Here is a 12,816-nt window from a genome sequence, read left to right as displayed (position 1 = left end):
AAAAAAAGATTCTGGAACGATCGCGTTTCGTTTTAGGGAAGATTTACTGTACAATTGCTGTCATCAATTTCATAACCGTAATCCCTGATCACATATACAGAGGGAACCGTAAGTAATGTCATTAAATTCAGGGGTTATTCTTTGAGTTATTTCAAACAAAAAAGTATAATACAATTTTGCTCGTTTTTGCCTCCTTTTCGAGAAGAAAATATTTTATAGCATATTTTTGGAAAGCTACTGAATTAATTCCCGATAATTCCATTTAAGAGAGCAATGTATTATGATAAATTATTGAAACAATTTCAGTTTTGTCCTCTAAATGTGCAGAAATTTGATGCAAAATGTAACATTTTGAAAGTCCTTCCCAGAACGAAGAGTTACATTCATTCAGATGTTTATTGTAGAACATTATTTCCGGTCATATGGAGTAGAACGTTAGAATGGGCCAAGTTAGCTTCACGTTAAAGAACAGTATGGGGAGCTATTTAATAAGGGGACAACAAATAAAAGAACAATGTTGATAAGTTCCATCATACGAAAGGGAAGAACAAGGCGCACAAGAACAGTCACCACAAACTAGAATCATGGACAACTTCTCCAACAGGTGTTATAGTTCCCAAAACGGAGTCTACGACAAACTTCGCTGAAACTTGGTTTGAGCGATAGGTCTCTTTGGCGGATGTTTAAAGAGCTGGGTGGATTTGCATACCGCATGCAAGTTGCTCAGTGCCTAACAGAAAAGGATGAGTGAGCAGAAGTGTTGTTCATGACGTATCAGGATCCAGATTTATTTTGCAACATGTGGTTTTGAGATGAAAGCCATATTCACCTTGATGGCTACATCAACCGACAACTCTTTTTTTAGGGTTTGAACGGCCTGATGTCACTGCACAGTGCGCGGGTTTCGATTTGGTGCGCCGTGTCCGGTCATGGAATATTGGGCCCTTATTTCGTTGAGAATGTTGCACAGAATCCAAAAACAGTAAACCAGGTACTTTACAGATACCTTATTACCCCATTCGTGCGGGATTTGCGCCGGTTTTGTCGCGCCAGAAACTTACCCCTCCAACGACAAAGGATGTAGCAAGATGGAGCTACAGCCCACACCTCGGGGGAGTCACTTGCCTTTCTGCAACGACACTTTGGAGATCGCCTAATTTCTCGTATTCCCGTACCCTTCCTGTTCCCGGATCTCACGGTCTCAGATGCCTCCATATGGGGCATGCTGAAAGAATCGGTTTTCAAGACAGATGATCCACCTACGAATAGTCCCGAATTACACAAGAAGATAACGTCATTTTGTGTGCCCTTACAGCAAACTTTGTTCATCAACATGTTCAATAATAATCTTCAGAAACTTATCAACAATGTGTAGCACGTGATAGTACACATTTCGAACACATATTGTACCAACGCAATTAAATAACACTTCAGTGTCGTTTGTTTTACCGCATATTGTATATAACTATATAATATTAAAGAACTCTCAAGCATTGTTATGTAGAAAGTCACGGACAACAGTAGATAATACGAACCATCACAAGAACTGACGGACGATATGCGCGCCATGGTTTCCAATTTAATATTACAGACACCACGGGAAAGTGAAATAAGAGATGTCGACGTCACAATTATGTTAATTTATAATTTTATTCGCACCGTAATAAATATATATAAGTAAATGACAGAGCAATTATTATCACTAGAGACGACAATTCCATGCAAATGCATCTTTTTATAGAACATTGGACATAACTCAAACTCGGTACTTATCCATTTCATTACTATCTGGTTCCAAATATGTGTACTTTTTCCGTGCATATCTGCATGTTTTGGCCTTTTTGGGGATAAAAACATGCATAATGCATATTTAAGCAATTTTTAACTTAATGCATATAATATATATTATATTCAGTTTAAATGCATGTTTTAATGGTTTTGAGTGGACACCTCAGTTTCTCGATTTTTATGTCCCTTATTTTAGATTCAGGATCAGGATTGAAGGAAAATAAAAAACTAAATAACAGAAAAATGAAATAAAATGTTAAGTTTACACAAGAGAACCTTTCCCTGGACGGACGTTCTCGTTTACATTTTACCGACGACCCTCTATAGACTGCATGTCATAAATGGATTTATTACTTCCCAGGTGGTGACAGGATTTTTTCTCGTTGCCAAACTTTCAGAACGGCCCCGAGGTTCAGTCAGCCTCCTATAAAATTGAGTACCGGGTCTTTCCCGGGGGTAAAAGGCGGTCAGAGCATGGTGCCGACCACACCACCTCATGCTAGTGCCGAGGTCATGGAAAGCATGGGGCTCTACCTCCATGCCCCCCAAGTGCCTTCATGGCATGTTACGGGGATACCTTTACCTTTTTTACTTTGAGAATAGTAGAGGGGAAATACAGAGGGTTCAAGGAAACTCCCGACAAATAATTTAGGTCAAAAGCACCCTCATTTTGAGAGGTTGTAAATTCTCTCCCTTTTCCAGTACTAGTAGCAATTTAGATTCTTCTAAAATTGGAATTATTCGCTAAACCGTCTTTGCAGTGTGTGAACCTCGTAAGTGGTTAATGTATTTGTTTATTCTGTTTGCGTGTGTTAATGTGGTTCTAATACGCCTCCAATTAAAGGTTCCAAACGTGTACTCTTTGCACAATGGATTAAAGGAAAGGATTTTATTTGATCAGATGGGGTTGTTGTATTCTGCGATTGTTGCAGTAAGAGGTATTCTGTTTCCCAATATTTTCTATGGCAGTTATTCTTTGTAAAAATTACAAAACTCCTGTAAATTAATTAATTAAATTACGATGTCCGTTTTAAAATCTTATCTAGGTAACCGTAAGGTCTATTATAATTTCAGATAAAATGTACTAAAAAAATTCAAGTCGACCAACATGTCGCATCTGTTTCACTATTGCAAGAATACAAAAAAGGAAAGAATCTACAAAGAATTTCATAGATCCCTCAGTTATGCCTGTGCGGAAATGGGCATAGCGGCGGAAAACAAACTGGACAGGTTCATAAATGGAAACTCGGACTACGGATTCTTTTGTTCAGCGAAGAAGGTTATCTGTGGCGAAAACTTGAAAGAAGAATTTGACCTGACACTGTCACAAATATGTTCAAGTTTGCAGCCATAACTTCTTACGATGTAGAGAGGTCATTCTCTGCCTACAAAAACATATTGACTGACAAGTACAGGAACCTCACAGAAACTAATTTAGAAATGTTGTTAGTGTTAACTGTGCAAAAAAGTGAAGTAAAATAACAAATTTGGAACAAAAAAGAAAGTACATATTTTAATGTACTTTTCGCTTGATCGTGCATGTTTCATAGTTTAATAGTGCGTGAAATTCTCCTCTCTAAATATTACTATGATTATTATTACAGTATATTATTATTATTATTATTATTATTATTATTATTATTATTATTATTACTATTACTATTACTATTACTATGATCATCATCATCATCATCATCATCTGTAATTATACGGATTTCAGGTACAAATTGTATTTTCTTTTAGTTATAAATTTATTGTTAACCATGGTAGCGAATTCAGTTATCACTATTATTTTTCATATGAAATATAGGCTTACACGAATGGCAATATATGACAAAAGTAATGTATACATTCTGCTGTGGACATTTAAAATGAAGACCATAACATGTTATACAGCACACCCACACGATACAAAACCAGCGGGAGGCAGACGATTGTCCTTGCTCGTGAACAACGAAACAGAATTTATTATTTGCATGAGTAGGAAAAATAAATTTATACATTTATTCAATGATGTCTATTATTTGTCGAAAACTAAATAATCAATAAGTATCAGTAGTATGAGATTTCAAATCATCATCTTCTCAGTTACCTAAGGTATATTTCTGTTTCGCAGTAATGGAGTAGGAAGACATGCCAACTATAAACAGCACAGAGACATTTTAGAGTCTGACCCCATAATCAGAGAGTTCTAACGAGTGTACATACTCCTGGAAATAGATTTCTCTTAGTAAGGCGCCATTCGAAAAATTACATAGGCAAATAACATCCCGCTCATAGGTGATTCAGCTCGTCAGTTTTATCTTACAAATGTAATTTATTAGCTTACCTTATAACAAGAGCTGGAACTGTCGACCATTCTCTATAATGCACATTTCACATCTTTTGGAAAGATTTCTACACCCATGCTGGATTTGATCTCTATAGATAAATTTGAATCCTAGTCACATAGTCCGTGTGGAACAATTGAAACAAGGTGTTTCTCAATCCTAAGCCCCTTATTTGATTCTACGTACATGCTATTTCCTTGGCACTCGCTTTCGATCTATAACAGTAAAGCCTTGGTTTTTCTCAACCGACGCATGCGAGTTCCAAGGCCCGTCTCGCACAAATCCGGACTACACGAGAGATAGTGAGGGGTTTCTAGAGCTGCGAGGTACGCAGATCTTGCATCTCGCAGTTATAGAAATCTCTCACTATCTTTCGTGTGCGAGGCGGGCCTTGCACTTCGCCACTCGCATGCGTCGTTTCAGAAAAACCAAGGCTTAAATGAACGAAAACATTTACCCGAGTGAAATCTGTTTCCTGACGAACTGTCTGTACTAGCAGGTATGGTCTAGTAGTGTTCATTCGAAATTCTCAAGTGAATGAGTTTAAAATGAACCAGATTAATGATAATTTAATTCATAGTTTTAAAAGAGCATCTTATTTTATTTATTTTATTAGTCTGGCCCAACACAGTGTGTTTGCCTTAAAATTTAAATAATAATAATAACATATAAATAGGTTTTAAATAAAAGAAATGAAGACGTATCGAAAAGGATACTGAGTGCACATCATAAAGATAAACTTCTTATAATTTGAGAAAAGTCAATAAGCTTAAATCAGTGATGTGGATGACTGTGCAGTAACATGGTTTTCGGTCTGGTAGTTCCTCACGCAAGATAGTTTCCTTTTCTGTCTTTGTACGGAGTAGAAGAGAAACTTTTTTGATGCCGCTAAAAATAAAAATTTCGAGATTTTTTACGGCAATGTACTTTTGAGCATTCCTTATATCACAAAGTGCTTTTTGGTATATAATTAGTCCGCTGTCTATTTGGGTAAGGCGATTTATGCTAATCTATTGTAAGTATTTTGTTCATATTTAGTATAGCCTATAACGAGATTATTCAATTCACATGAGATTTATCAACTAATGATTGAAATTAAACGTTTCTATTTCAATATGTTCAATAACAATTAATACCGTTTATCGCAACTCAAATATTATTCCTGATTAATGCTCGTATATTATGTACAGAATCTGTAGGTACCAAACTAGTAGGCTCTTTATTTAAAAAAAAAATTTAGACTTTCTCAAAATTGTCTAAAACATTTTTTCTTAAATTTTTCTTATTTTAGATAATGTGACCAAAGGAACTGTATAATATAGTAGGCCTATATATAGGCTACAAACAATACAGTTTCATAGAAATAAAAATATTGTCAGCAAAGGACAGAATGAAAATGTTTTTTTTTCTATATACGTATTATTGTAATTTATTTTTGTTAGGAGAGAAGTTTTCCAGACTCTCGACTGCCGACAGTTAACGCCAAAATGTGTCAATGTTGGGATAAGGATCACTGTGTGCTCTGATCTCTTCACGAAATGGATGGGGCAGAGAACTCCAGTAAAAGAGATTTGAAACTTAGAAAAACAAAGTGATCTGTAAAAGGGTATCCACGGATAACGTAACAAATCCCTACTTAAGTTATTAATTACTTCAGTTATTTCTTGACATCTAAAATCAGGAAGTAATTGTCATTTAAAAGCTATTTTAGTTTAAGGAAGACGTCTTATGGAATTGAAATTCCCTGAGTAAAAATTGTGTGTGTACCAAGTAGAGTCAAAATCGGTTACGATATATACAAAGTACTAATATTTCACACAAGTTTGGTAACACTGGTGTTTAAAATCGTTGATATTTATCTAACGTTCTCCGGGCCACTCCCTTGTCCTGTGTCTCTATCCTCCAAAGCCAAATAGGTTCTATCGGTCATCAATCCTGATAAGAAGGAAAGAAACTATAAACGAAATGGCATATGTACATAAAGCAACCACTGCACAAGGTTAAATCCCTCCCGGATTTTCGGAATGGTATAAATATGGCAGCGAAATATCAGTTGGGTATCAGAATCTTCGCAGCAGCCTAAGTCAAGAGCCGCAGCTATACTGACAACATGAAGGCCTTCGTAAGTAAAGAACTTGTCGCTTATTGTAGCTACAGTTCAGTTCAGAATAATTTCCCAATGTATTTGTCATTTTAGAATTTTGTAAATGTACAATTTCTTTGTATTGTGTTTTTCTGACAAAAACAATATTAGCGGTATTATTACTATTATTATTATTATTATTATTATTATTATTATTATTATTATTATTACTATTACGGTCTTTAATGCACTGCCTCCTTACCTTAAAGATTAAAAAAATGAAGACATAAGATTCAGATTAGAATTAACAAAATTTCTCCATACTCATAGTTTTTAACTGTTTATGCTTGTAAATTGAATTAGTCTGTTTGTTATGTATTGTATATTTTTGTATAACTTTTGGCTTGTTCCACATCTCAAAGTTACACTGCTGATGTAATTTCTTTGGAATACAATGAATGAAGTGAAAATTATATTATTTTTTTAATTTTTATTGGATAATATTATCTTCAGGCTTCGAGACTTCGGACTCAATAGAGCAGTTCAGGGGAAATCCGCATAACGGCGTACTGAGTATAGTGGTAAAGCGTACAGTGGGTGGGGGTACTGTAGAATGAATGCCAACAAATACGCAAATGAAAACACTCTGGATTTGAAGGTTCCGACAAATAATTTGGTTTTCATACAAACTGTGTCTGAAACTATTACACGGTTAGAAAAGTCAGAGCAAGAGATGCCGGAAGCCCTCAAATTAATTTAGAAAATGATGCAGAGAATTAATGATATTGATATTGATATTGATATTATTCATTTATTAATAGTTCAAAAGTACATAAACTTAATCTTAAAACTGATACATTCACAAATAATGATAATACACAATATTTACACAATTTAATAACAAATTTTCTATCATATAATTATTCAACTTATGTTGGTTTAACTTACACTTACTTCTGGTTTTAGTGCAAGTTTTCACCCTATCGCATTTATTTTTTACACATTCAAAACTTGTTTACATGCTGAGATAGAAATTCTCATATTTTTTTTCTATAATAAACAAGTGCATATAAATCGTCCTTGCTGCTATAATCATCTAATTACCTTTTACCACAGTCATATTTATATTTAAATTTCAGTTCCTCGTTTACACAATACTTAACTATTTCATGTAATAAATATCGCATAGAGGTTAGCAGATGCAGACAATATGTGAACAAACAGAATAGCTGAATCAGAACATTCTATGTGAATATGTAGGGCAGTGTCTAACCTCGTGCTTACGCTTGTCAGCAAAATCCGCAGAGAATTAATGAGACATCAAGTACTCCGGTTATTGAATGCGTAAAATAGAAGTGGAAATCAATTTTATGTAAAAATAACGGTTATGGAACATTGTGTAACATAAACAGCAAATTAGTGGACATAAAGTCACCCGAGAATAAAGGACTGTCTCTTAGAGACTGCAATGAAGTTATGTTTTTTTTCGTTTTGCTCCTATCACGTTATGCGACGTAGAGCGCAGATTTCTACAGTACAAACTTTGGCAGATAACCGAAAAAGATTTACGTTTGAGACACTGAGAATGTATCTTGTAGTAGGTACATTGCAATTCGGTACAGTAACTACACTTCCTAAAGACGACCAATAGGATAAATAAAAAAATTACAATTGCTACATGCTTATTTCCACCATTAAAACTGTGTATAATTAAACACAAATGCTTATAAAAGACAGGAGAATAAATGCTTTTCACATTCTTTTGACATTGTCATTGTGTAATGTATACTTACTTTTAGAATGTACATATCTGTGTGTTTCCCATACTACCGTACTCTACTCTAAATAGCAACGTTGTTACTTCAACACATCTCTACCTACCTGCAGCGAGTCAACAATCTATAGTACATGCACAGTAAACTTATTGTATCGGGTCCAAAGTCTCGAAGCCTGATTATCTTAGATATGTTATTGAATAGGCCTATAACAAGGTTTTATTTTTTTTTTTCAGATCGCTGTTATCCTCGCCATCTTCGCCGTGGTCGCAGTGTCGGCCCAAGAAGCAAATAACGAGAATCTCGAGGGTTCTGAAGCCATCTACTTCGGTGCCCCATATGGAGCCTATGGTGCCCCCTACGGAGCCTACGGTGCCGCCCCCGCTGCAGCCGCCGCCTACGGGGCCTACCCCTACACCGGCTACCCCGCTGCGGCTCCTGCCTACCCCGGAGCTTTCGGCTACTTCCGACGATGATCGAAGATTCTGATCGTACTATCACGTCATTATCTGATAATTCCACGTCACAATTAACATCCTCTGGTGACGACAATCAAGACTGGCACAACGAAATGAACAAAACCGAAAAAAATATGACAAACTAAATTTATAATCAAAATTGATTATGTGAGTTGATTTTATCTCGTCTTATTTTCGTATTAAATAATTATGTACGCTTACGTAAATAAATTAGTATAAAAGCTTAAGAAGTATGGTATTTACTTATTTACTCATTCATTTACCAAGTAATAAATTCATTTATCCATTTACCCTCATTCATCCATTCATTCATAGATTCATCTATTCATTCATCCATTCTCCCACTTTCATTAATTTATTTATTCCTTCTTCCATCATTCGTATATTTATTCCTCCATTACTTCATGTACATTCTATTCACTTAATCATCTCGATGTATTTTATTCCAAAAAATAGCACATCTAGGTAAACACGTGGAGACATCATACTGATATTTGATAATTGTATGAAATGTAAATAGTTTTCATATTCTGACATATATAAAATAACAGAACTAAATCTGTTGTACTCATTCGGTTTTTGAAAATACAAATGAACTAATATACAGTGGAAGTATATTTATATGCAATATAAAGCGTTTGTATTTGAAGCAATGCTTAGTTACAGTATTTAGATTTATTTCAGTTATTTTATATAGCCTACGTTATAAAATACGTAAATAACTTATTTTAGTTGTATTATATAAAGGAAGATGTCCGTTAAGAAAACGCCTATATACCCAACGATATTTTCTAAACTCCAAACACACTATAACCACAATAGTATTAATTCTTGCTTACCAGCGCAGTACTTCCCTCGCTGTCCGATTCCACCATTCAAACACAACAACCACGCAAGAAAGTGCATTCACCCGACACGCTCCAACTAGCGTACGAATGAGTACGACAGGGGAGCATATTGCCCTTGTTGTCTGGTTTCTGTAAGTAATCAAAGTATTCTACAAGGATCTTAATACTTTATGCTTATGCTTATGCTCTTTTGACACAAATCTAGGAAATCTTTTTTCTTTTCTCTGCTTATGCAGAGGGGGCCATCATAAGTGGGGCAAAGAATAATATTGTTTTCAGACTCTGATGACCTTCGTAGACCAGCTCTTGTCTTGGTTCGTAGAACCTGGAATGCGTCATTGTAGGAATGTTATTAGAATTTCGTGCAAGGAACTTTTTTCCGGTATTTCATCTAAACCATCTTCAACCAGGTTACAGTATCACCATTTTCTGCAGTTTTGTTATCTTCTTATGGAGTTGGCTCAAATATAAAAAGCGAGTGTTATCCATCTTTATTACCATATGCTTGTATGATCTCATTCTAACAATAGTATACCATCCAGTAAAATCGAATACATCCACATGTTTATTTCTTCTTTTTACGTTAGAATGGACAGAGTCCACTTCCATACGTGAATGTCAGTGCTTGAAGAAACACTGGTTAATTATAGGAATATCCATTACATTCACTGCATGTAAACGCATAGTATTGAAGTTCATATTCCTATTCTGGCCCCCACATGTGACGGAAAGCAAGGTTACTTCTTTCCCACCTCCTTGAGTTTTAAGAAATTCCATACACATGAAGCCACATCTATCGAGTCTCTTTTTCGGATCGTTTCGTCCCACACGTAGCAATATGCTTTGTTTACCTCTACATTAGAACAGTAAGATTATAAGCAGATGATCTCCTCTTGGAGAATATTTCCCTTGAATTTATTTTTAGACAGGAAAGCACAGCTTCCAAATCAGTCGAATTCGACTAACACACTTTCACCTTTTTTTGCCTTTTCTTTCTGAAAACTTTTTAAGTCTCTTGGCATTTATTTCTTTTAATGTGATATCCTTATTCCGTTTCCAAAACGTCATCTTTTTTCTTCTGGAGAAAGATATGCAAATTTTAAACACTTATCACACATATTATTTCGAGGTCTATGAAATTTCAGATTGAATTCTGTTTTGAATATTTGCCGATAGAACCATAATTTCTCTGCTACCCTCCCTTCTGCATGACACTCTTCTTGATACAAATCATCATTTAAATTAATGCTTTGTTGAGAAAGAACATGGGTAATAGTCGATACGTTTAAGAGGAATGGCGCTAACCACAGCTATTTATCTATGATCAGAGAAACGTAAACGCTGTTGCGTTACAAATATTACATTAATTGGCATTGCTTTTAGAATCCAAAGACGGATAAGCCCTTACGTTTGTCTGATCCGTGCTATTATTCATCAAATGTAGATACGCTAGCACCTAAAATTGGAACTAGTTGAGATACAGATACGTTTGTCTGATCCTCAGATAGACCTCAATTCCTGATTTCTTACAGTTGAATCAGTTAAAAAATGGGAAAATTGTAGATACGTCTCTCTGATCCTAAGTGCTCTTGATGAGTTGAGGGAACCCCTGAAAAAACCTCAACCAGGTAACTTCCCAACTAGGATTTCAACGGGTGCAATATCAACGACATTCTGTCTAAATATATTGTTTTATGTGTTTTTTTTTTTTTGATAGACCATTGGCCTAGCAAGAGTGTTGAAAAACAATTCGTTTCACGTTGGTAAGTGGCTTACACATTGTTTTGGTTTGTTCTATTTACCTCCACAAGAACTATGTGGTCGTGTTTTTTTTTATTTGACGGAAGATTTTGCCCTAACATCGTACGCGTAACATGGTACCAACCTAAAACAAAAATGTTCTTGAATTTATGTATGATTTAGTGGCGCAAATACAGCAAATGGCGCAAGAACATTATGGCGCTATCGCAAGTGGCGCAAACGTGTTGCTTCGATTTGAACCTAGGCTCGCTCGTTTCACAATCAGGAATGCTAACCGTTATCCCACAGCGGTGGACTTTTCCCGAACTCCTTGTATCTTTGTGCTAATAGATAGTGTCCTTTGCGCATAATGCAGACTTCGTTTATTTTGTTCATCCGCTAACCGAAAAAAATAGTCCTGTTCGCAGAGGTCAATATTAAATGAGAAAACACAAAATTTGTTGTCCTAGAGAACTCTCTGTGAAGTGTTGGCACCTTTGGCTTTACTACATACTTCTAGATTGTTCGTGATTATATTGTGATCTGATAGTCTAGGAAGTTTAAAACGTTTGAATGACATAATCAACTTCAGTTCACAGTATAGTTCCGGAGCGTTCAGTAAGGGCCATATTCATAGAAATTCTTAGCGCGGGCTTCCGGTGGATGATCAGCGAACTAACGTTTTTCGTATTCATAGACCAGTGTTAGCGATATATGATATGATATGATATGATATGATATGATATGATATGATATGATATGATATGATATATGATATGATATGATATGATATGATATGATATGATATGATATGATATGATATGATATGATATGATATGATATGATATGATATGATATGATATGATATATGATATGATATACCTGTATATGATATGAAACCTGTATAAGTAATCAGTCGATAGCCGGGGCTAGTTTAGTACGCTCGTAGCGCGGGCTAGCGAAATGTCTATGAATAGCACCCTTAGAGTTTATAATCGGTGATTCTAAAGTTTGTAAAATCCTGTACTAAAAATAAAACTTCAAGGCGGCATGTCGTATGCAGGGAGATCTTTACATAGCAAATATAACGAATTAGGTTTTATTACCACAAAACTTGAAAATAAAAACCGTGCAAAACGTATTTTTTGTGGCTCAATAACAAAAAAAAAAAAAAACACAGAAACACAGCGTATTTATGCATATTGAAGAGAATGCAACTTATCAAATTATTTCTATGAAAATAATTCATTACGCCGCGTAGAAAATCGTGTAAAAATTAGTTTTTTTACGCTACGTAAATTACGCATGTATCATGTATTTTACACGGCCAACTCTGATCACAATGAATAGAAAATATAATTAAATACCTCATTAAATTTCACTTTATTATATACTCGTGGTCTAAGGCGCTTATGTGAAAGACTGTACTTTCTCGTCGGTCGACAACTATTACTCACAATGGTGAGAATTCAGTTGCCACTATTGCTTCTTTCAACGCATGAAACTGTCAATATACAGCAAACAAAAAGTTACAGTGTAGCGTGACAATTCAATATGAAACCATAACATGTTACACCGCTCACCTACGCGACATAAACCCAGCGGGAGGCAAGAACGACTAACCTCGCTCTCGGAACAACGACAAAGAATTATTTTGTGTCAGCGTCGACGACCTTATAAGTACTTCATCTGATGCCTATTATTTGCCGATGATTAACGATCAATGATTTCTAAGACATGAACTGTGAGTGAACAATAAGAATCTAAAATCTG

General features: G+C 35.3%; 1 protein-coding gene across 1 annotated transcript; it reads left to right on the top strand.

The window, feature by feature from the left end:
• The first annotated feature begins 6,170 nt into the window (after positions 1-6,170).
• LOC138700509 (galectin-3-like) lies at positions 6,171-8,685 on the top strand. The gene is made up of 2 exons (XM_069827113.1): positions 6,171-6,240; positions 8,213-8,685. The coding sequence occupies exons 1-2, from the start codon at positions 6,229-6,231 to the stop codon at positions 8,450-8,452; spliced, it is 252 nt and encodes an 83-aa protein (XP_069683214.1). The 5' UTR covers positions 6,171-6,228; the 3' UTR covers positions 8,453-8,685.
• Positions 8,686-12,816: the final 4,131 nt, after the last annotated feature.

This window comes from Periplaneta americana, chromosome 5 (assembly GCF_040183065.1).
Source record: "Periplaneta americana isolate PAMFEO1 chromosome 5, P.americana_PAMFEO1_priV1, whole genome shotgun sequence".
Taxonomy (NCBI): Eukaryota; Metazoa; Arthropoda; class Insecta; order Blattodea; family Blattidae; genus Periplaneta; species Periplaneta americana.
Note: the sequence above shows the minus strand (reverse complement) of the source record. Positions and strands in the feature narration are given on the sequence as shown.